Raw genomic sequence first — 26,196 nt, forward strand, 5'->3', positions numbered from 1 at the left:
TCTCAAAGCGCCGTATTGTTTCTGTTGGAGCTGGATGTGGATGGAGGCCCTGACTGGATGGAACATTTTCTCATTGGAAATCAATAAAATTTGTTGGCCACCTTCTGGGGAATAATCTGAAGGCAGTTTAAAGACGTGCTAAAGTACATTTTATTCCTCACCGCTGTTTTTTTAATGCCTTCCACCGCGGTGTGGGCAGCTGAGGCAGTGGGCAGTAAAAGATGCGGAATGGAGGCAGTTATAGCGGAATGTCTGCTTCCCTCCCTCCCTCTCTCCCGCACGAAAGGGCTCAATGTCTGAGCAAGACTCTTTAAAGAGTCCGTTTGAAGCCTTCCCGCTCCGTTAAGGTCAGGCGAAGAAGCCTGCCCACTCCGTTAAGGTCCGGCGAAGAAGCCTCAAGGCCTGAGTGAGTTTTAGAGGTTTTGGGGGTAGAGAGGCTGGCAATGGTCAGGGCGTAATGCTGGACACACTGTTAGCTGCGCTGGACAATGGTTGGACTTTTCAGTTTTGGTGTGGAGATGTAAAGGTGTGTTCAGAGTGTGATTGATAAAACCGTAAGCCTTGTGTGTGTGAGGTTGCTTTTGTGTGTTTAGAGTGCAATTGATAAAACCTTAGGCCTTGCGTGTGTGAGGTTGTTTTTGTGAGTACAGGGTGAACACGTTGAGATGAAGGTCTTGTATGGGTATTGAGTTTGTTCCAGTTTGTAAAATATTCAAGGACACAAACCGGCATCAGACAGATGGGTCCCCTCTGCTCAAGAACTCTTCCTTCCGTTACAAAATAAGTTTTTCCGTGCTTGTTCTATCTAGAAGATTCAGGCCTTGGGTTCTGTAAAGCACCTTGAGACAATATATACAGTACAATATAAATGTATAACATTGTATTGAGTTGTTCAGTGTATAAGTATAAGTATATACTCTTTTGATCTCGTGAGGGAAATTTGGTCTCTGCATTTATCCCAATCTGTGAATTAGTGAAACACAACTCAGCACACAGTGAACACACAGTGAGGTGAAGCACACACTAATCCCGGCGCAGTGAGCTGCCTGCAATAACAGAGGCGCTCGTGGAGCGGTGAGGGGTTAGATGCCTTGCTCAAGGGCACTTCAGCCGTGCCTACTGGTCGGGGTTTGAACCGGCAACCCTCCGGTTACAAGTCCGAAGCGCTAACCAGTAGGCCACGGCTGCTGTGTTTGTCAGTATTGGGGTGCAGCTCTCGAGCACTGTGACTTAGAAGACGACATGCTGTGTTCAGTGTGTGATCATCACGTTCTCAGACACTGGCAGGGTTCTGGGTGAGTTTGTCATGGATGCACCAATTCTGCTCAAACAGGGTGGCAAAGACATCAGCCCGTGTGTATGAGAGAGTCTGAACGCTAAGACCAGGACATGGTGGTGGTGGTGGACATGGTGGTGGAGGTGGACATAGAACATATGTAAGCAGTGCTGTAGACATGGTGGAGGTGGACATGGTGGTGGTGGTGGTGCCTTCGTCTGACACCTGCATGCCTCCCCACCTGTGCGTGTCACTGGCACACACATTCATCCCCACACACACCTGGGTCGGAGGCGTGCGTGCATATGCAGATAGGACATAATGAGAGTGAGAAATGAATATGTACGGAGAGGAGTGCACCTGCAGCCATAGACTGACCTGCTCCCCTGTCCTACTGTACACACACACACACCTCCTCTCTGCCTCTGTTTCTGCATTTCTTCCCCTCTCTTTATCTCCTTACCCCGCCCCCCCCTCTCTTAACAATGACATCCCTCTCTCTCTCGCTCTCCAATGAGAGCCTTTCTCTCATGCTCTTTTGTTCACCCCTCACATTCTCAGTTTCATCTCTAATAAATGTCTTGTTATGTCTTTCTATCAGACTCTACCCATTCCAGACCTCCATGCCCTCATGATCTCTGTACATTCTTCACACTTATCCACTAATCCATGCCCACATTCCCCTCACCACTCACACAATTCCTGTCATCTTCATTTCCCTGTAGTCTTTAGGCAGACTTTATTCTGACCTCCAAGTGTACAAGGTACAGTTGTTTACTGGGAAAAAAAACAATAAAAAGCAAACTGAAATGAAAGCAGTCCTGTAGGACAGTTGTACTGGACAGATGTACAGTACGTAAGCAGTGCTGTAGAACATATGTAAGCAGTGCTTTAGAACATACGTAAGCAGTGCTGTAGAACATATGTAAGCAGTGCTGTAGAACATATGTAAGCAGTGCTGTAGAACATATGTAAGCAGTGCTGTAGAACATATGTAAGCAGTGCTGTAGAACATATGTAAGCAGTGCTTTAGAACATATGTAAGCAGTGCTGTAGAACATATGTAAGCAGTGCTGTAGAACATATGTAAGCAGTGCTGTAGAACATCAGTCCAGTAGGATATATTGTATGTAAGTGGCAAAAAAAAGAGAAAGAGATTCTTTAACGTGTTCTACCATTGCTGTCATGCCTATCTGTTTATTTATCTCTCTCCTCTCTCTCCCCCCTCATCCACTCTCCCCCTCTCTTCCTCCTCTCCCCTCTCTTTCTCTCCCTTCTTATCCTCCCCCTCTCTCCCGCTCTCCCTCCCTCCCCCTCTCCTATCTGCAGGTCGGACAGCTGTGTCTCCTCAGCATGAGAATGTGACTTTGGACACGGGTCAAGTGGGGTTGGGGCAGAGGGCAGGCCAGATCGTCCCCCCTGGCGTCTTCTGGCGCTCGCGATTGGCCATGGAGGAGCCCAACTTCCTCAAGTTCAACATCTCCATCCACAAGAACGCCCTGATTGGTGTCTACGGGAGGAAGGGCTTGCCGCCCACCCACACACAGGTGAGCAAGAGCAGGACAGGGCACTCTGGCCGCCCACCCACACACAGGTGAGCAAGAGCAGGACAGGGCACTCTGGCCGCCCACCCACACACAGGTGAGCAGGGGCAGGACAGGGCACTCTGGCCGCCCACACACACATAGGTGAGCAAGAGCAGGACAGGGCACTCTGGCCGCCCACCCACACACAGGTGAGCAGGGGCAGGACGGGGCACTCTGGCCGCCCACACACACAGGTGAGCAAGAGCAGGACAGGGCACTCTGGCCGCCCACCCACACACAGGTGTGCAGGGGCAGGACAGGGCACTCTGGCCGCCCACCCACACACACGTGAGCAAGACTAGGACAGGCCACTCTGGCCAAAGCCTGCAGTCTGAGGGTGGGGGGTGAGGGGTTTTGACATATGCACCTGTGTTTCTTAGGTGCGTGCATGCGTGCGCGTGTGTGCGCGCGTGTGTGTATTCAGTCATTTGAACACAACACCATATATTGGTGTAAGTGTTGCTTTTTTCATGCTATGTTATGGTAACCTATTTTCAGTCAATAAATGTAAAATGTGAATGTAAATCAGGTTTCTCGTCCATTTGGTCTCTCCATTTATCCCATCCGTGAATGAGATAAATCCTCCCAGGACTTTTACAGGCTTTTCCCAAATCACGGAAGAAACGTCGACGCAGCGGTATAGTAGCAGATGCAGAGGCAAGTGTTATTTAAATAAACTCCTTAAAACTCCTGGTGCACTTACAAACTTTCTAATGCCTCGTTATTGCCGCTAAAGGTCATAGTTGTACTGTAGAAGTTTCGTACCATTCAGGGCATTATTAGTGGGGTAATTTACGAGATAAAAGTTGGTTCCATTACGACTGCAGAACGTCATTAGTTTCTGACAGCGTTACTCGACCAGGGTTCGACCAAGGGAAAACAGGTTCTGGGAGGGTGTTTGGCTCGGGGTCATGGTGAAAAGGACCCTAGGGTGAAATTACTCCGAACCATCGCTTTAAGAGTTTTCTCTTGAAACCTATTCACAAACCTGCCGAGACCAAGTTTTAGTAAGGAAAAAGGAGAAGTCCTAAGATAAGGTCAGAGCTCTGTTGCTATGGTTGACGTCTAGACTCATGCACCAGCTTGCTTGCGCTTCCCTCCATGATTGTGATTGGTTGATGAGTGACAGGTCTGGGGTAACTGGTAGGCTGTGTGAGGACTACAGAGGACGAGAGATAAATAGCTTAATAAATAAATAAATAAATAAATAAATAAATACATACATACAAAAATTAATAAATAAAGACATAGATAAATAAATACATACATACAGTACATACAGTATATGCATACAGTACACAAGAATTGCACAAGACGCCCAGAAGGTCATTGCTTTTCCAAACCTGATCAAATCCATTTGAATGTAGGTTTGATTTTCTTTGGAACTGTTGGTGGATTTGCTGTGCTCATTGCATTTTCACAGCAGTGGGTTTGTATGCACGTCGATGCTGATAGGAGAGCATCTCTGACATGCCCGCCAAACTGTAGAAAACTACTTCAAAAGCCTGTTGCACATCATTGCACACCATTGCGACCAAACTTGTCATTCAGTCAGGAAACCGTAGCAACACATTGCAAAGCGTTTCGATTTTGAACATGCCCCAAATTTTGACTCACTAACCCAAAATTCTGACATCTCTGAATTTGTACTTAGTTTGAGGCTAGGAAGAAAAACAGACAGGTGTCATAACAGAGAGAGAGAGAGAGAGAGAGAGAGAGAGAGAGAGAGACGGGTTTCAATCTCTCTTCAGCCAACAGTGTACAGTGTCTATTGGTCTTTGGAAAGTTAATTCAGGCTACTTCACCTAAATAGCTCAAAAACAATGAAATACAAAAAAAATATAAAAAAAAAAACCTTTACAATTTCAAAGTTCATTACAGTTCAGTGAAATTAATTAAAATAATTAAGCAAATGATCTTTATGTAACCCTTTTCACCTGAGGGCTTCTTGGCTGACATGAAAGGGCTTTTTTGTGTTGCTCTGAAGTGTCTGGTCAGTCCTGAGATTAGCTGAGCAGCAGATAGCCACTCGGTGTTCACAGCCACTCTACAAAGCCAGCCTCATCACACGCTTTCATGCTCAGCCTTCAAAGGCTCTGGCTGAGATACACACACACACACACACACACACACACACACACACATTCACACACACACTCTCTCTTTCTCTCTCCCACACACACACATACACACACACACACACACACACACACACACACACACACACACACACACACACTCTCTCTCTCTCTAACACACACATACACACACACTCTCTCTCTCTCTCACACACACACACACACACACTCACTCTCTTTTACACACACACACACACACACACACACACACACACACACACACACACACACACACACACACACACACACACACAGACACACACTCACTCACTCTCTCTTACACACACTCACTCTCTCTCTCTCTCTCTCTCCCTCTCACACACACACACACACACACACACACACACACACACACACACACACACACACACACACACACACACTCTCAGGCACCCACAGGGCCTTCTGGGCTGCTGCAGCTTCTTTAGTTCCTCTCTTTCTTTGGGGACATTCAGAGCCAGAGTGGTGATATTTTGGGATCAGTAAACGCTGGATCTGGTGTGCAGTCGCACGGTGAATGTCAAAGATTTTTCCTGTAACTAACTAAGAGGGAGTTCTTCCTGCCCATGGCTCACTGTAATGGGTGAAGGCCATGGGCTCTGCAAAAGACACTGCGACACTGTGAATTGTCAGTGCTCTACATAGATCAGTCGTGAACGTGAATTGGACAGATCCAGCCTTGACCCTGGCCTCGTCCATTCATTTGAGAGCGAACTCTCCTGTTGTGTGGAGTTTTTCTTGCTCTTTCTTTGATGAGAGAAAGTGGAGGGTGTTGTGATGGAGGCATCTCTTGACGGAGCCTCGGCTGCTGTAGTTGTGCTGGAGTGTTCAATTTAAGTCTGTGCTGGCCTGATAAAATTGTGTTAACAAATGTTGCTGCTGACTGTGTTGCTGAATAGACATGACACAGGAGCCGTGTTTAAATGTCATTAGTACAGGCTAATTGTTTTTTTCCGTCATTCTTTTTTTTTTTGATCGACTTACAACAACAAGTAACAACAAATGCCCACAAATAGCCAGCTTTGTAATTATATGGGAATGAGTGCAAATCTGAGTAGAGGCTGAACCCCTTTAAGCCCCAGCCCTTAGAAGGCATGTGAGAGAGAGAAAACCTGGAGAGAGAGAGAAAGAGAGAGTGGGAGAAAAGGAGAGAGAGAGAGAGAGGGAGAGAGAGAGAAAGTATTATTTTAGCGAGGCAATCAGTGTGTGTCCTTGAGCCAGCGGTAACGGCAGCGTGGTGCTCACCTTGAGGAGGTGCTTTGTCAGGGCGCAGGAGAGTGGTGAGAAGTGATGGCTGGGGGGATGGATCTGTTCTCTTGCGCACTCCTGGCCTCCCAAACATGCCTCTCTCTCACAGTCACACAGGGGGATGGACCATAGCACTGCAGTCATCATCTCTCTCTACTCTAGTTTCCTCTTCTATATCTTTTCTTCTATTCTCTTCTCTTCTCTTCTCTTCTCTTCTCTTCTCTTCTCTTCTCTTCTCTTCTTTTCTCTTCTCTTATCCTCCAATCCTCTTGTTTCTTTGCTCACTCCTTTCTCCTCTCTTCTCTTTTCTCTTCTTGTCTTCTCTCGCCCTGTACACTGGTTTACTCCTTCCACTTCATCTCTGTGTTTTGTCCTCTCTTCTTTTCTTCCCCCTCTTCTTCTCTTCTTCCCCCTCTTCTCTTCTTCCCCCTCTTCTCTGCTTCACCCTTTTCTCTACTTCTCTTCTGTCCCCTCTCATCTGCTGCATTTTCTTATGTCTTTCCCACACTACTGTTTCCCCCCTCTGTTTTGTTTCAGATGTGTTTCCTTTCACTCCATGTTAAAATAAAAATGTGTGTGTGTGTGTGTGTGTGTATGTGTGTGTGTGTGTGTGTGTGTGTGTGTGTGTGTGTGTGTGTGTGTGTGTGTGTGTGTGTGTGTGTGTGTGTGTTTAGAATTAAATGTATTGTTTTTATTCTGTCAGAGAAGTCCTTAGACTTAGGAAGATTTGGAAATATTATTATTGCTATAAATTGCTGCACTAAAATGTCTTGTCAATTAATGACAAACAAAGTGACAGCAATAAACATTTGACATGACCGTAATAATGATATATAATTGTGTATTCTGAGCACTGCAAGGAAAATAGATTTTAAATTGGATGATGTAGTAACACTAAGGATTATGTAGTAATAACTGGACAAGAAAAGCAATTAACTGTGGATTGCACTGTCTTTCTTTTTCACATTTGTTTCTGTGTGAGTGTTTGTTTCTTTGTATGTGTGTATATGTGTGTCTGCATACGTGTGTATGTGTGTCTGCATACGTGTGTGTGTGTATATGTGTGTGTCTGCATATGTGTGTGTGTGTGTGTGTGTTTGTGTGTGTGTGTGTGTATGTGTGTATATGTCAGTATGATTTTGTGGAGTTGCTGGACGGCAGTAGGCTGATCATCCCAGAAGAGCATCCCCAGACGGCCCCAGGGCTGCGGGACGCAGTAGAGAGACCAGTGGCCATGCACGAGGCCGGCTTCTTCCACTACCTGGACTCAGGTGTGTGGCACCTGGCCTTCTACAACGACGGACGCAACACTGAGCAGGTGTCCTACAAGACCAACATCCTGGGTGAGAACTCACAGAGAACATAAACACCATTCTTCTCTCTCTTCTCCTTCAGCTCTTTCTCTCTGTCTCTCTCTCGGTTTGAGTGATTGACTGTGTGTGTGTGTGTGTGTGTGTGTGTGTGTGTGTGTGTGTGTGTGTGTGTGTGTGTGTGTGTGTGTGTCTGTGTGTGTCTGTGTCTGTGTCTGTGTGTGGGTGCGTGCATACCTCCGTGTGTGTGTGTTTTATGTGTGTGTGCATGAACACTCTCTCTCTCTCTCACACACACACACACACACACACACACACACACACACACACACACACACACACACACACACACACACAAACACATATACAAATTGGTGATATTGTTTTTTGAGGCCAGAAGGGTTAAACTTGTGTGTGTGTGTGCAGATGGATAATGGGCACACACAGCTTGTGAATTCAATAGTTCTGCAGTCTACTCGCACACACACACACACACACACACACACACACACACACACACACACACACACACACACACACACACACACACACACACACACACACACACAGATTCCTCTGGTCTGGGAACAATAGGCAATCACTGCCTTCGCAATCCGACTTCATGTTGATGTATAGTCGCATTTACACATTTTGCAGACATCTTTTTGCAAGTGCAAGTGACAACTTCATCAGTATATGGTCACTACCGGTCAATAGCCACACATTCATTCTCAGCATACACTAATGAAAATGTGTGCTGAAAACATCAGTTTTATCTGAAACCTTTAATCCAGTCTCCACACCACATCACACCAATGAAACAATTACATTTCCATAAACATCATAGCCTTTCCGTCCAATTGATATCCAAATCGAACCCATTTTTATTTGTCACATACAATTATACAAAGTACAACATTTAGAAAAATGCTTAGTCTTCTGACTTCAATGGCTGGGCAGTGTATCACCATCATCAACTTCTATTGCCAGACTCAAGGTCCTTACAGAAGACTCAGACATGACATGCAACATACATTAAACAGACAAAGATAAACTTACACAGAAAATGTATGTAGATACAAATCTATACAACAAAGGAAGTAAATAGGATATAGAAGATACGAGTTACTGTGATACATAAGTATGCATAAGAGTTACTGTGATATATACGTATGAATAAAGGTCCAGTAAATTAGATGCTTATGCAGTGTAAGCTGATGTGTATGTCTAAAGTGAAGTGAGCTTTTGTCATCATGTCATGTGATCCAGGTTCAGTCCTCATTCAAGATGCAGATAGACTTTGGATTTTTCTTAGTCTCTCAGTACTGGCTTTCAGGCAGCGGTAACATTTCCCAGACTGTAGCACAGAGAACAGGCTATTGTTGGGATGACTGTGGACTCTGATTGTTTTCTTGGCTCTGGGCTGACATCTCCTGGTGTAAATGTCCTGAAGATTGCGTAGTGTACTCCTGGTGTAAATGTCCTGAAGATTGCGTGGTGCACTCCTGGTGTAAATGTCCTGAAGATTGCGTAGTGTACTCCTGGTGTTTATGTCCTGAAGATTGCGTAGTGTACTGGTGGCACGTTCTACTGACCTCACCACTCTCTGCAGGGCTCTGTGCTGTTTCCATACCAGGTCGTTATGTGTCCTGTAAAAACACGTTCAGTAATGTATCAGTTCTTTAGCAGTTGTTAAGGTAGTCTAAAGTTCTTGAGACAGCCATGATGAAAAAGACACAGCTGTGTCTTCCTCCCCAGTAAACCAGTATGCGGTCATATAGGGAATACAGTAGAGGACTTAGAACACAGCCCTGTGGCGTACCTGTGTTGGGGTATTAGAACACAGCCCTGTGGCGTACCTGTGTTGGGGTATTAGAACACAGCCCTGTGGCGTACCTGTGTTGAGGTACACTGTATTAAAACACAGCCCTGTGGCGTCCCTGTGTTGAGGTATTAGAACACAGCCCTGTGGTGTGCCTGTGTTGGGCCTGTGTTGGGGTATTAGAACACGGCCCTGTGGCGTCCCTGTGTTGAGGAGGTGTTGTTATCCACTAGCACTATCTGGGCTCTGCCAGGCAGGAAGTTGAAAATGCAATTACACAGAGGGGTGTGCAGTCCAAGGTCCTTGAGCTTGGTGATAAGTGTAATAAATTGGATTGTGTTAAATGCTGAGCTATAATAACAGTATTCACACATTAATTCCATCCCCTGTCGCCAAGGTGGGTAAGTGCCATGTGGAGTTTGATGATGATGGCAGTGTCTGTGGATTTATTAGAACGATATGCAGACCGCAGAGAATCTAGATTTTGGAGCAATGAGAAGTACATGTGGTTCTTGACTACTCTCTCAGCTCACATCATTGCTACAGACTTCAGAACGACTGGATGGTGACGGTTTAGCCCGGCAGGAAGGGCTTTCTTTGGCACTGGAACAATGATTGATGTTTTAAAGCATGTTGTTACAGTGAAGCGGGTTAAGAAGAGATTGAATATTTCTGTGAATACTGGTACAAGCTAATCTGTGAAGTCTTTTAATACTCATCCAGGAATGGCACCTAGACCTGCCACCTGTCTAGAGTTCACACTCCTGAACGTGCCATGCTCTATATAGGTGAGTGCAGTATCCCCTAGCGACAGGACTCCTGGCCCGCACGGCATGCGGCTGCGTGTTATTAGCTGTGTTTGTGTCATAGTGCGCATAGATGTGTTGCGCTCATCTGTCAGTGAGGTGTTGGTGCCCACAATGGTGGAAGTGGGCGCTTTGTAGTCTGACAGTGCCCTCAGCTCATGCCACCTGCACCTGGCATCAACCTGGCATCAGACAGTTCAACCAAGCGTCTATAGCGGGCTTTTGCTTCTGCCACCATCCTCCATAGATTGCACATGGGCAGCTTCGTACTCCTCCATGTTCCCCGATGTAGGCGAAGCCCCAATAAATGACTGATAAGCACCTGAAATAAGAGTACATTCACATCCACATCTCTCAGGCAAGACGGCGTAAACACAAAGACCTTCCTTAGGAGGACTTACCTGTCACTTTAGAGGATAGGAGAGTTTACGTGGAAGTAAGTCTGTTGTGAGCAGTGTCCAGCCAGGGCCTCCCTGAGGTCTATTGTGCTGACTAGATCTCTTGTGACCGCGCAGATTGAACTTGCAATTACTCTTAGATAAAACAGTTGTATGGTTCATTGAGCTCTGCTTTTCACGCGTTTGCTTCAAATGAAGCAATTAAATGTTGGCATTTTCTAAGAGCTCAGCGGCCTGCAGTGGGAAACGAGGAATAGCTTTAGGCCTATTTTCCACACAAGCGGAGATTTGTCTTTTTCTTTTACAGGCTGGTTAAGAAAAGTGCCAATTGATTACAACAAGTTCCAGCTCAATAAAGTAAAATGAAATATGATAGCTAACAATGGCACAGTAAACACAGTGTTTGCAGCACTGAACTTTTCAGAAGACTATTAGTGAACAACAAACATCCAAAATACACCCATAGATCATCATCTTTTGTCTGCTTGAGTACTTAATTTCTCCAGATATGCCCAAGTCAGACTTCAATTTTGTTGCCTTTCTCTTTCAGTGTTACTTTTCAATTCAACTTTTCTTGCCATGACTGTTCAGTTTAAATTATTGTTAAAGCATTTGTAATAGCAGCGGTAATAATAGTAATTGTAATGGAAATAATAGTAAACTTATAATAATATTATTTATATGGAAAATATTAAATTAATTAGAACAAATTAATATATAGATATATAAAAAGATATATAAAAACTAAAATAAATGATGAAGAATGAAATATATGGTTCAAAGGCTAAAAAATAAATTATATGAACAGATACTAAGGTTGTTATCTCTGTCTTTCTGTCTCTGTCTCTGTCTCTCTCTCTTTGACTCTCTCTCTCTCTCAATTCAATTCAAGAAAGCTTTATTGGCATGAACGTTTCAGCAACATCATTATTGCCAAAGCTCAATTACAACAAACAGACATGACATAGAAGAACAAATATGTTTAATAGAATTGGGAAATTAAGTAACATGTTAAAATAAAGTAAAATGACATATCTAATAATAATATTACATAATATTAAACACACAACATTGTCGGTGGTTGTTGCAGAAAAAAAAAATTGCAGCCAGAATGGCCATATCATCATTCTCTCCGAGGACGTAAGGCAATTCTGCCTCATCTGTCCATGTCCGAAACTTTGGGAGGGTTGAATTTCATTTATTGAATGAAAATGTTTGTATCTCCTCATATCTTGGGCATTCTCTTAAGAGGTACAGCTCTCTCTCTCTCTCTCTCAGTTACATACTCTCTGTCTCTCTCTGTCTCTACAGAGGCCGTGATGGAGTGTCCATTTAACTGTAACGGGAATGGGGAGTGCCTCTCTGGCACGTGCCAGTGTTTCCCAGGATTCCTCGGGCCCTACTGCTCCAGAGGTATGATGGCACCACATGAGCCCGTACATACCCTTCCTCTCCTCCTCCTCCTCCCTCCGTCTCTGTCCATACTCTTCCTCTCCTCCTCCTCCTCCCTCCGTCTCTGTCCATACTCTTCCTCTCCTCCTCCTTCCTCCGTCTCTGTCCATACTCTTCCTCTCCTCCTCCTCCTCCTCCCTCCGTCTCTGTCCATACTCTTCCTCTCCTCCTCCTCCTCCGTCTCTGTCCATACCCTTCCTTATCTCCTCCTCTTCCTCCGTCTCTGTCCATACTCTTCCTCTCCTCCTCCTCCTCCCCTCCGTCTCTGTCCATACTCTTCCTCTCCTCCTCCTTCCTCCGTCTCTGTCCATACTCTTCCTCTCCTCCTCCTCCTCCTCCCTCCGTCTCTGTCCATACTCTTCCTCTCCTCCTCCTCCTCCGTCTCTGTCCATACTCTTCCTCTCCTCCTCCCCTCTTCCTCCGTCTCTGTCCATACTCTTCCTCTCCTCCTCCTCTTCCTCCGTCTCTGTCCATACTCTTCCTCTCCTCCTCTTCCTCCGTCTCTGTCCATACTCTTCCTCTCCTCCTCCTCCTCCTCCTCCTCCGTCTCTGTCCATACTCTTCCTCTCCTCCTCCTCTTCCTCCGTCTCTGTCCAGGTCATACTCATTGTTTTTGTCTTCATCTTTGCCTCTCCCACACATATGCAGCTGTGAGGTGAATACAATAGCATGCAATGGTGTGTGTGTGTGTGTGTGTGTGTGTGTGTGTGTGTGTGTGTGTGTTGTATTCCTCCTATGAGCCTTACAGGAGAAACAACATTATATATTCTGCTTAAATATGTAATGTTCATATAGGATTTAGCAGCAGTGGCTTCACTGTGGGGCCTGACGGCCATGTTGCACCTAACAGAGCAAACCCTTCATTTATGATTCATCAGACTGACATCACTACTCATGAGTCACTCCGGCATGGTTGCCTCTGCTTCTGTATTCTTATCTATCTGTCTGTCTGTCTGTCTATCTATCTGTCTCTCTGTCTGTCTGTCTGTCTTTCTATCTGTCTCTCTGCCTGTCTTTCTGTCTATCTATCTATATTTCTTTCCATCTGTCTCTCTGTCTCTCTGTCTTTCTAGCCGTCTGTCTGTCTGTTTGTCCATCCTCCACACTTTCCTAGCAACTTACGGCACACAGTATACCGTTTATCTATCTTTCTTTCTTTCTTTCTTTCTTTCTTTCTTTCTTTCTTTCTTTCTTTCTCTCTGTTCCCTACAGCTGCCTGTCCTGTTCTGTGCAGTGGTAACGGGCAGTACACCAGGGGACGCTGTGAGTGCCACAGCGGGTGGAAGGGCACAGAGTGTGACATCCCCAGCAGCCAGTGCGTGGACCTGCTGTGTGGGGGTCACGGTGTGTGTGTGTGGGGCTCCTGTGTGTGCAACACGGGCTACAAAGGCGAGAGCTGTGATCAAGGTGAGTGAACAGGTCAGGTAGAGCTGCTTTTAGTGTTGCCATGGTAACACCCCGTGATGACAAAAAAATACACTCCGAAGCTTGACTAGCTTTGATAGTGTTCCAGCACAAATCAATTTATTTTTATTTATCCAAAACTGTAAACAATGACCATTGTCTCCAGGCATCTGAGAGTACATACAGTCTAAAATCCCAAGAGTAAACCTATGGTTATTGTTGAAAAGAAATAAAAAAAATGAACATTTCAGGGGAGAAACATGTATAGAAGCTAGGTCAGCTATCTTCGTAGCCCCCTCCCTCAGCCAGAAAAGTTTTTATTTTTTTTACTTTGGTCACCAATCAGACCTCTCCAGAACCTCAAATCTTCTTTAACCCAGAATCACAGAGATAATATTAAACTTTAATTGTATAGCAAATACCTCTGTAAGGGTGATATTTACTGTCAGTAAATAACTGAGCCTTTTCAATGAAGGTTTTATGAAAAAAACAGAACAGTGTGACAGTCAACTCCCAAGTAGTGGTTAACTAACTACACATCATCCATCTACACTACACTACACTACACGACACCACACCACACTATACACACACACACACACACACTACGCTACCCTACGCTACGCTACACTACACTACACACTACACCACACAACACCACACACTACGATACGCTACACGCTACGCTACTCTACACACCACACCACACCACATACTACACTCTACATTGCACACTACACTACACTACACTACACTACGCTACACTACACACTACACTACACTACACTACACTACACTACACTGCACTACACGTCTGTGTCTTTTTGGGATGTCTGATGATGAGGGAATCAGGAATATGTTTAGGCTAGGCAGGCCTTGGTTGTGTGGTCAGGAAGATGTTTAGGTGAAGCAGGCCTTGGTTGCGTGGTCAGCCATACTCCGTGGTCAGGAGTGGGTCAGAGCTGCTGATTTTCAGTCCATTGAAGCAGATAATTTGCTCTCCGCTGATCCGCCAGCACTGGCCTCAGGCTGGGCCCATCCACCGGAAAGGAGTGTGGGAGAAGTGTTTGATTTATACCACTCTGGAGGAGGCTCTAATTCCCCTCAACACACACACACACACACACACACACACACACACACACACACACACACACACACACACACACACACACTCACACTCACACACACACACACACACACACACACACACACACACACACACACACACACCACCACCAACTGGGAGAGGATAGGAAGGAGTGTGATACTTTTGTGACTTTTGCCTGCTGGTGTGTCCGAGTACTGTGGGTTGCCCGTTCCCCAAAGAAGTTTGTCCTCTAATCCCTGATCTTCTCCCGACTCTCAAATCAGTTTCCTGGGATGTTGGGGTCACACACACACACACACACACACACACACACACACACACACACACACACACACACACACAGACACACAGACACACACACACACACACACACAGTCACACACATTTTTACATTGTGCTGATACAGTCTAATAGGAGTGTTGTAGATGAAGGTTTGACCTGGAGTGAGGTTCTGATTCTCTGGGTCTGGTCTGGTTGCTGTAGTGGACTGCATGGACCCCACCTGCTCGGGCCATGGGCTGTGTCTGCACGGCCGGTGCCACTGCGGGCCGGGATGGAGTGGACCCAGCTGCCAGGCCAAGTCCAGCACCTGCCCCGCGGACTGCTCTGGGCATGGGACCTACCAGATGGAGACGGAGACCTGCCTCTGTGAGCCCGGTTACACTGGATCAGACTGCTCCTCAGGTGAGGGTGTGTGTGTGTGTGTGTGTGTGTGTGTGTGTGTGTGTTGGGGGGGGAGTACTGAGTGTGAGAGCAAAGTGCAGTGTCTGCTGGTTGAGTTGCTGATGTAGTGGTTAACGCTAGTGTGTGTGTGTGTGTGTGTGTGTGTGTGTGTGTGTGCGTGTGTGCGAGTGAGTGTGTGTGTGAGTGTGTGTGTGTTTGTGTGGGTGTGCTTGTGAACTCATCTGTGTGTGCTGGAGTGAGTGACAGACGCTCTGAATAGAGGCGAGGGACTCTGACTAGTCTTGCTGGCTCAACACCAGACTTCAGTGCTGTCCAGCCTGCTTCTCACTCCACTGCTGTCTCGGGTAAATCACTCTGATTAGATGAATGGCCGCAGACCACACGGACAGCATGGTGCCAAGCCCTTATGTTCTCAGGAAATTAGTTCATGGACTCACAAGCATATTGACCCTATAACACCTCAGGATGCTTTAGTTTCCGTGACGTTAACGCTTGTGTTGTCCATTGCACTTGACATGAGCTTTAGGAAAGACCAAAGAACTTCTGACTAAACTTCAACAATGTGAGTCGGTTGAAAACTAGCAATCTAGCTATTGACAAGGCACAGAAACGCTACAACCCCCAACCACAGAGTTGGCCCTGAGAGAACAGCTTGCCAGCATGATTGTTCATGTGTTTTGGCATTATAGTTGACAATGTTATGCTCTGAGTTTTTTGGATTGTTATTATGATTAACCAGACCACAGAACTGCATAGGCTAGGCAGCTAGTTGGAGTGTCAGGTGATATGTATCTACTGTATCCTGCACCAGTACCAGTTGCTTATAAAAATATCGCTCATAAAAAGTTTCAGACTGTTGAATACAGTTTCTTTGAATGACTTATGAAATATTCCCGCTGACAACCTGCTGTGGCACACCACAGACTCATTTGAGATATAATCCAATCCTTGGTGTAGATATTGCGTTTCACTCCAGGGCATGAAAGTGATTCATGTGATACTGTCTATCTCACTGTTGGCTAAGTCTGTGCTCTGCGGTTTTGTGAAGAGTATCAGAACAAGATGTGCCTAGCCATCTGCCTGTGGCCATGTAAAGTAACATGTGTGTGGGGGAAGATGTGATTAGTCAACAGCCAAATTCAACAAGAGAGGAATCTTCCAGGTCCATTCTGGGGGATGCTGGGGAAATGTACAGTAGCTTAGCTGGATTTGAGTGTTGATATTGATACAGAGCATAATGTAGCTCAGCTGGTTTTGTTCTGAGTGTTGATATTGAGATATTGATATGGAGCTTAATGTAGCTCAGCTGGTTTTGGTCTGAGTGTTGATATTGATACGGAGCTTAATGCCTAACCCCTGGCTCCTCCACTGTGCTAATACAAGCTACAGAGCGCACAAACAGGGAAGAACAACAAGGACAGTCCTTGGGAGCATCGTTCTTCTTTCTGTCTGTTTTGTGGTGCTGATGATGTTTGTATACTGCTTGCTGTGTGTGTGTGTGTGTGTGTGTGTGTGTGTGCATGAGCCTGTGTGTGTGTGCAGGCGTGTGTGTGTGTGTGTGTGTGTGTGTGTGTGTGTGTGTGTGTGTGTGCATGAGTCTGTGTGTGTGCGTGCGTGCGTGCGTGCGTGCGTGCGTGTGTGTGTGTGTGTGTGCGTGTGTGTGTGTGTGTGTGTGTGCAATCCCCTAGTGGAGCGGGAGCGCAGCTCCTTCACGCTCGGCTGCATGTCTGAGTAAGAAGTGGCAGTGGCAGTCGCCGCATTAGACCCAGACACCATCAGGCTTGAGCAGCAGCCCACTCCGTCTGCTGCAAAACATCCGCCTCCACGCGGCTCTTCACCCGCAGAGCTGACACGTACGGCCCGGGATCTGGCCCGCGCCCGGGCTGCACGTGGCACAGACGTGGCAGAGTCATCCCAGATCAGGCACGGAGCTGTTGCAGCAGGAGGCTGCCTGGGCTGTTATGTAACACCTAAAACAGCATGGCAGCGTTTCAAGCTTCATCGTCCTCGATCCACACTGTTGCTCATGTGGCGACAGGCAAATAAGAGAATAAGACGCTGTGAAGTGTTGTTCTAGATTACGCTTGCCCTCTGGTGTTTGGAACACAGGGACGCTGGAATAGCCCTCTGAGACGGCTTTGCCCAGGCCATGATTGATGGGAGCACTTGGTGAAAGCTCATTCAGCGACAGAGCTTGGCAGTGGAGAGTTTATGAGGTTCCGCACATACACGTACACACACAGACACACACACACACACACACACGCACAATAAAAGAATGGTGCCTCTGAGTTTTCGTCCTAAACATCTGCATGCACTTAATAGATGCTGACTACATTGAACATACAACACCCCCTCCACACACACACACACACACACACAAAGAGAAAGAGACACAGATGGACAAAGGATGAGTGGCATTTTGTCAAATTAGCCCTTTTTTGTCTGGAAGTCATTCTGCCAGTGAACAAGAGCGGAGGAAAGCTTTTCTCTTAATTAGTGGCAGCAATCCACTTCAATTAAATAAACTTTAATTACCAAATGAGCTTTGTGCATCGACGCTCAGGGCAGGGCTACCTGGAAGTGCTAAAAGAAGATAAACACATCGTCACTAATGGAAAATTGATTACATTGACTGGCCAAGAATAAAGGAACCTGTTTAAAATCGAAAAGACTTCCCCCGTCCCACCTCCTTTTCTAACTGCACGAGTGACTTCACATTCTTAGGACGCTGTGTGTGAAAATTGCCTTCCGACTAAACTCTTAGTTTAAACTCTTCTTTGGGAAGTAGAAAATGTGGGAATAAGAATTAGAAAGAGTAAATGATTAATGGATTGATTCAGAGTCTGAAAAGTTCCCTCCCTCTTTTGTTGGTTTGTGTTCTTTAAGGAGACAAAAGCCTGTAGGAGGGTGCTTTAATGTCTCTCTCTCTCTCTTCCTCTCTCTCTCTCTGTCCATCTCTACCTTTCTTTCTCTATCTGTCTGTCTCTCTCTCCCTCTCTCCCCTTCTCTTTTTCTTTGTCTCTCTTTTTCTCTCTCCCTCCCTCTCTCTTTCTCTGTCTCTCTCTCTCCCTTCTTGCTTTCCATATCTCTCTCTCTCATCCTCTCTGTTATCATGTCTTCTAGCTTGGTATTTTTCCCTCTCTGTAGTTTGTGCTGTAACCACAGGGGACTCAGTCTTAAGTGTTTCTCCATGTTCCCACACAGGCAGAGAACAGACTCTCAAAAGACCCATCCAGCTTCTGCTCCTGATTTGCTCTTCATCTGGTTCTGTTGTGGTTCTGTTGTGGTTCTATTAGACCTTGGCCTGGAAACTCAGTCCCGATGTGTGCTGCTTAGAGAGACCATAATTGAACAAAATTATGCTTTGGTGTCTTGAACTTCATGAATATTTAGGGCCCGAGCACCGAAGGGCGCAAGGCCCTATTGTTTTTGTAAGGATTATTATTATTATTAATATTATTATTCATTATTATTATTATTCTACCTTTTTGCTTTCCTGTTTTTGAAGTGGTTAACATGGTCGAAAACTCTTGAAATGTGGCACACACGTCAAGTGTCATGCATCGCAGTTACCCCTTACGCCCCATTAGGTGACTGATCCCGCGGTGGGCATATACTTTCAGCTACACACACCAAATTTGGTAGGTGTCTGTATCTCCCCAAGATAAACAACTTTCGTATGTACAATGCATTAGCCACGCCCAACAGGAAGTGAGATATTTGGGATTTTGTGCAGACTAATATGTGATGAAATATGTGATGAATCATGCTGCCAAAAGAGGTGCTTCCCATGGGTGAAAACGCATCAAGTGGTACATAGAATAGACAGGGATAAACGCTTGGCACCGGGCGTTGCCCAGGAACTCCGTAGCGCCCCCTTATGACACTGTGACTTGTGGTTGGCATATAGTTTTAAATACACACACCAAATTTGGTGGGTGTATGTAACTCCCAAAAACAAACAACTTTTGTATTAACATGACATTAGCCACGCCCACAGGAAGTGAGGTAATTGAGATTTTGTGCGTTGTGGACATCATCAATTTTAACATACTCCTCCTAGACGGTTGATCCGATTCATGTCAAAGTTGGTATACAGGATGCTGAGATGTTCCTGGTTATAAATTGTGAAGCTTTTTTTTGATATGTTGTAATTTGACGAAATGGCAAAATTATTAATTTTAATACCCTTCCACATAAACAATAAATGTGTCATAATTCACCATGCATGGCTTGAAATGTTTTAAATTTCACAGGTCATTGAAGACCATGTTAATGATAATATTCACATACCCATAATGCATGTTTGGCATAGCGCCACCAACTGGTCACCATTGTGAGGGATTTTTGATATGTTGTAATATATTTGATATGATTTTAATATCTCACCACATAAACAGGAAATATGTCATAAATCACAGTGCATTGAATGAATGGTCTGAAACTTCTCAGTTTAATAGATATCATGATTATGATGATATCCAGACACCCAATGGGCCTGCCTGGCATAGCGCCACCACCTGGCCAAGCAGGAAATGTGCCAGAAATGGACAATGCCTTAAGTGATTGATCTGAAACTTTATAAAATATTGGATATCATTATTGTGATGATATTCACATGCGTAATTCACAGGCCTAGCATAGCGCCACCATCTGGCCAAGCAGGAAATGTGCCAGAAATGCTCTATGCTTTTATCCTGGCTAGCGCCACCACTTCTCAATGAGACGTGGTCTGGGAACCAAACGTTCATTTTCTCGTATTTGAAAAAAATGCCCAGATCCGTTTATTGGGTGCCACGGATGTCTATCAAATGCGTCTGTGCATGGCTCATCATCGTCTTGCTTTCCCCCCTGTTCTGTGATTGGTTCCCTATCTCAGGCGAAAATTTGCTCCATGGTCTCCAGGCTGCCTTAGCAGCGTGAATCAAATTGCGCGCAAGGCAGCATGGGAACACCCAGGCTACAATGCTTTGGAAAAATGGTCTGAAACTTCTCAGGTTAATAGATATTATGATTATGAAGATATCCAGACACCCAATGGGCCTGCCTGGCATAGCGCCACCACCTGGTCAAGCAGGAAATGTGCCAGAAATGGACAATGCCTTAAGTGATTGATCTGAAGTTTTCAAACATTTTGGATATCATTATTGTGATCTGAAATTTCTCAGGTTAATAAATATTATGATTATGATGACACCCAATGGGCCTGCCTTGCATTGCGCCCCCACCAGGCCAAGCAAGTAAATGTGGCAGAAAATAAAATACAAAAACAAATAGCACACACATCAAATATGTACATTTCACAAACGCACCACGTCGGTGCTTTGTTGGATTCCGACATGTCACGGGTTGCGGCCCGCAGGTGCTCGGGCCCACCATTGCCGCTTGCGGCTATATTTTACTTTGTTTTTCAACTCATACTTCAAAAGCGTTTATCTTTAAATCTGTTGTTTCTTTCTTGAAAATAAATCAGTTCCATGCATGCTTAAAAAACCTGATGAATGACTATCGCCTAGTACTTCCTGGTTCCCATGAGACCTTGTGTTTTCTTCATCTTCTGCCCCTGCATTCTTGATTCTGATGTGTGTGCGCTATGGCTTGATGCCCAAACCTGACATGACAGTTGACCTTTAGGGGCTTTATTATGTTGTGCTTGGCTCTGTTCCCGGCCTGTGTGCATATTGGGCATATAGAATGGCGTCAGTGTGAGCATTAGGAGGAGTCGACTTCTGAACAGTCCACTCTCTGCACAGCACCATCCTCCCTGGCCCAGCACACAGCTATTACAGGCTACAGCACTCCCCAGACCCTGGATAAGACACCAGTCAGGATCCGATGCCGTCTGTTTCAGAGTAAATGCCTGCAGGACTGTGCTGTTGAGGCATTTATTGGGGTGTTTAACTTCTGTCTCCCATCCACCTCTCTTTCCCTCCCCAAACAACCCTCATTCTACCTTTCATTCTCTCCCTCCCCATACCAACCCTTATTCTACCTCTCTTTCCCTCCCCATGCCAACCCTTATTCCACCTCTCTTTCCCTCCCCATACCAACCCTTATTCTACCATTCTCTCATGTATTCCCTCTTGTTCAACCTCAACTCCATTCCCCAACATCGCCCTTACACACACACACACACACACACACACACATGCTTGCAGAGGTGTGTGTGGTGGACTGTACCCCTCATGGCGTGTGTGTCGGTGGCTCGTGCCACTGTGAGGACGGCTGGCGAGGGACGCGGTGTGACGAACAGGAGTGTGACCCACCCTGTGGTGACCACGGCGTGTGCCGCGACGCCGTGTGTGAGTGTCACCCAGGCTGGGCCGGCGAGAGCTGCAGCATCGGTGAGTTCCACCTCTCTCCCTCCACTTCTCTCTCTCTCTATCACTCTCTATTTCTCTCCCTCTCCACCTCTCTCTCTCTATCACTCTTTCTCTCCGTCCACCTCTACTTCTCTCTCTCTCTCTCTCCACCTTTCTCACTCTGTGCTTGTGTTGTCAAAGCATGTACACAAATTCAATACATATTTTCACAAATTTAGTACATATTTTCACAAATTCAATACATATTTTCATAATTTTCACATAAATGAAAAAAGAATAATAATAAAAATAGAAGTTGAGACTAGGATTAGATATCTGCTCTCTCTCTCTCCACCTCTCTCTCTTTCACTCTCTCTCTATCTCTCTCTACTTCTCTCTGTCTCTCTCTACCTCTCTCACTCTTTCACTCTCTCTCTCTCTACTCCAATCTCCTACACAAAAGGAGTATTTGAGTAAACTCTCTAAATAAATAATGCTGAGCTTTAATGCTGAGCTCTAAATAAAGCCCCTGGCCATTTCCCTTGGGGATCAATAAAGTATCTATATATCTATCTAAAGCGGAAGCTGATTTGTTTCTGGCCTTGCTATGCTCTGCCTGCCTTTGGATGGAAGGGTCTGCAGCAAGGCATGGAATAATGTTGTGACAACAGAAATGTCCTGACAACTTCATGAAGACCCACCCCAGACAGCGAACATACAGTAGGCCTGGTCCTGAACTGACCTCGCTAGACGCTTCAGGGCCGGACAGCTACGGTCAGGTGTGCTTGGCATCAGTGTTTTTCAGAGGAACTGTGGCCGAGCTCTCTGCTGTTTATCAGGACAATTATCTGGATGTTTCACACCTACTTAACATGCCATACTGCTTTTCCCCAGCCTCACCTAGTGCAATTTTCACATATTGTTCACACTGCCTTTCTCTCTTTCTCTCTCTCTCTCTCTCTCTGATTCTGTTCTTACCCAAGCTCACTATATGGACAAGGTTGTCAAAGGTACTGTTCTCCAACTTCTATGCTTGTTATCACTGTAATTCCTTAGATAAGCATCTCTTGCTTACACACGGTCACACACACACACACACACACACACAGCCACACATTCACTCTGTTTAATTTTTCCAGCATTCTTTCTGATGTGAGTCAAATGTGTGTGTGCGTGTGTGTGCGTGTGTGTGTGTGTGTGTGTGTGTGTGTGTGTGTGTGCACGTGTGTGTGTGTGTGATGGTGGTATGCGTGTATCATGGCAGTCCCTCGATGGCGAGTGGCTGTGCTTATCAACGAGGAGCTTAAACAAGGATGTTATGACAGCCTGGATCTTTGATATCACACCAAGCAAATACCTCACTGTCTAAGAGGGCAGCTTCAGACAGGAGAACAAATATTTGAAAATTATGATCCTCAACCACCCACCCACACACACACACACACACACACATACACACACACACACACACACACACACACACACACACACACACACACACACACACACACACACACACACACACACACACACACACAAAAAATCAATCACTCCATTCCAATAAGCTCATTATCATCTTGTCCTGTTTGCATATAGCAAGCTCTGCATTTGCCCTGTATGGATTGTGTGTTTGAGATAACAGTAATGTAAAATTCTCTCTTGGCTGTTCCCCTGCATTAGCAGACAAGATAGGATACAAAGGTAAACCACCACAGCACAATCTCCCCACTACACTCCCTCCCCCCAGCCCCACCTGTGTCTGTCTGTCTGTCACTCCCACACCCCATCTTTACCCAACCCAACCCAACCCTGACCCAAGCCGACCCGCACCCCGACCCTAACTTGACCCGCACCCTGACCCAAGCCGACCCAGTTTCTGTGGTTAGACCCAGGTGTGACCTTACTCGTCCTCCACAGTCCTTGTCTGATCGGCTTGTTAGTCTTTCAATCTGTGCTCTCTCAGGGGCTTCTGTAGCGTGAGGATTATCAGTCTGCTGTGTGTGTGTTTGTGTGTGTGTGTGTGGGGGTCGGCTGGGCATTATGAGCAGGAATATTATTGATGTTTTAATAAAATCTGAATGGCGTCCCCAGATCGTCTCTTTTAAATTGTGTAATGAACTTCCCTTTCAGGCTAGTGGAAAATAGCTATGTTGGCTCACTGGGTGTGTAAGGCTAGGACAAATTCTTATTTATTTAGAATAATGTGGTGGTGGCTGTGGACAAGTGTGTGTAAGCTTGATGAATACAGCTGTTCAAGGCCTGCTTCTGCAGTAGTAGTGTCAGTGAGATTTATGTGGCCTTGTGTGCTGGATGGCAAACACTGCACTTTCCCTCTAGCATACAGAAGAACTTTCTAGAAGAGGAATGAATGTTAGGAACAGATCCATGTGAAGTTAAAGCCTTCCATCTCATCCCCAACTCCCCCATTCACTGTCTCTGTCTCATATCTCTGTGTTGTGCCTGAGGGGATCAACCCCAATTCCAAAAAAGTTGGGATATTGTGTAAAATGTGAAAACAGAATGTGATAATCCGCAAATCTCGTTAACCCATATTTAGCTGTAAAAAGGACACAGACAACATATTAAATGTTTATATATTGACAAATTTGCCTGTTGAATTTGATGCCATCAACATCTCAAAAGCTGGGGAGGGGCTGAAGGCTGAAAAAGTTGTGTAATGAGAAAGACAACAAATGGAGGAACATTTCAGCACTATTTAGTTTAACTGGCACCATGATTGGGGATAATAACGACCACCCCAGAGACAGAGTCCCTCAGAATTAAAGATGTGGAGGTATTCATCACTCTGTGTAAACCTGTGTGGGTAAATAATGAAAACAATATAAGAATAATGCTTTTTAACATGAAATTGCAAAGAATTTGGGAATTTCATCATTTACAGTACATATTATCATTAAAATATTCAGAGAAATCTGGGGACAGGGCTGAAAAACAATATTAGATGACCATGGTCTTTTGGACCTCAGATGGTACTGCATTAAAACCAGACCTGTTTCTGTAAATAAATTAATTTAATTCTCAAAACTCTCCTGGTCTCCTCAGTTACTAAACATTTACAGAACGTTGTTAAAAGAAGAGGTGAAACAACACAGTGGTAAACATCACCTGTCCCAACTTGAGACGTGTTGCTAGCATCAAAATCAAAATAAGATCAAAAATCTGCTTCAACAGTTGATATGTTGTCTTTGAGCCCCAAGCCCATCAGCCACCATCCTGCTACCTCCCCCACTGTGTTTCTCTCTCTCTGACTGGTTGGCTCTGTGTGATTGACAGACGGTTGCCCGGGGCTGTGCAACAGTAACGGCCGCTGCACGCTGGACCAGACCGGCTGGCACTGCCTCTGCCAGGTCGGGTGGAGGGGCGCCGGGTGTGACATCGCCATGGAGACCGCCTGCACCGACGGCAAAGATAACGAAGGAGGTGAGAGTGAGAATGATGATGTGATTGACAGCTCCAGGGCTGAGACAGCACATGCAAAAGCTCTGATGAGGAACTACAGGATTCTGGTCAAATCAAAGCCAGAAGTGTTCACCTGCAACACCATCGTCCTGCCCACTATATTGTGTTGTATTATTTTGTGAGCAAGTTTGATAATGACGTTGTGAACGCGGGCAGAGAGAGAAGAGGGAGAGGTTTCGGAGTGAGGGATGGAGAGAGGCTAAGCGAAAGAGGGAGGGAGGGAAGTCTATTTGCTACTAATACACTGATGATGGTCTTTGCAGTGCTTTTGCATTCTTGCTATTTGTGTCAGTCAGGGTTGTCTGTGAGCGACAGGAAGATGGAGTTCAGAGGGGTAATTATGTTGCATCTGTCAGTGGTGCACACACTGCTCAGTGTGTGTGGTGTGTGTGTAGTCGCTGTGAACGCCCACATGGGGCAGGTGAGATGGTCTCCATGCACACGGACAGCACAACAACAGTGGTGTGGCAGCTGTCTCTGTTCACACATGATGGAGAGACAGAGAGGTAGGAGGGAGGGAGGGAGGGAGGGAGAGAGGGAGAGGAGGGGGTGAGGTATAGGTTGATTGATAGGGGGATAGGGTGAGGGTGAGAAAAAGAGAAAGAGAAGGTGGGAGGAACAGGAACAGGAATACAGAGAGAGAGAGAGAGAGCAGAGGGAGAAAGAGATTGAAAGAGCAGAGGGAGAAAGAGATTGAAAGAGCAGAGGGAGAAAGAGATTGAAAGAGCAGAGGGAGAAAGAGATTGAAAGAGAGAGAAAGAGAGAAAGTGTGAGAGCGCAGAGGGAGGAAGAGATTGAAAGAGAGAGAGAGAGAAAGTGTGAGAGCGCAGAGGGAGAAAGAGATTGAAAGAGAGAGAGAGAGAGAGAGAGAGAAAGTGTGAGAGCGCAGAGGGAGAAAGAGATTGAAAGAGAGAGAGAGAGAGAGAGAGAAAGTGTGAGAGCTCAGAGGGAGAAAGAGATTGAAACAGTAAACTGATAAAGGGAGAGGGGATCTGGAGTGATGAATGTAGCTGAACAGCACCTCTGTCCTTTCCTTCTGCGCCAGGACGTGTCTCTGGCTCTCTGTGGTCCTGTGCGGAGAGATTGATGGTGTCTGCCGGTTAAGTGTGTGTGTGTGAGGGTGTCTGCCCATTAAGTGTGTGTGAGGCCGGGGATGTGGGCCAGGAAGAGAGTTTT

The 26,196-nt window shown here is 45.7% G+C and overlaps 1 protein-coding gene across 4 annotated transcripts in view; it reads left to right on the top strand.

Annotated features, from left to right (window-relative positions):
• Positions 1-26,196, top strand: part of si:dkey-237h12.3 (teneurin-3) — a 168,716-nt gene that overhangs the window by 96,635 nt on the left and 45,885 nt on the right. The window contains exons 7-15 of one of the 4 annotated variants that reach the window (XM_048262480.1): positions 2,606-2,823; positions 7,381-7,591; positions 11,896-11,997; positions 13,249-13,443; positions 15,035-15,235; positions 21,397-21,582; positions 22,524-22,550; positions 23,221-23,241; positions 24,835-24,981. In XM_048262480.1, the coding sequence (XP_048118437.1) occupies positions 2,606-2,823; positions 7,381-7,591; positions 11,896-11,997; positions 13,249-13,443; positions 15,035-15,235; positions 21,397-21,582; positions 22,524-22,550; positions 23,221-23,241; positions 24,835-24,981 (1,308 nt within the window). The remainder of the gene's footprint in view (positions 1-2,605; positions 2,824-7,380; positions 7,592-11,895; positions 11,998-13,248; positions 13,444-15,034; positions 15,236-21,396; positions 21,583-22,523; positions 22,551-23,220; positions 23,242-24,834; positions 24,982-26,196) is intronic. The other 3 variants (XM_048262481.1, XM_048262482.1, XM_048262484.1) reach the window with 3 other exon arrangements.

Source organism: Alosa alosa, chromosome 14 (genome assembly GCF_017589495.1).
Source record: "Alosa alosa isolate M-15738 ecotype Scorff River chromosome 14, AALO_Geno_1.1, whole genome shotgun sequence".
Taxonomy (NCBI): domain Eukaryota; kingdom Metazoa; phylum Chordata; class Actinopteri; order Clupeiformes; family Clupeidae; genus Alosa; species Alosa alosa.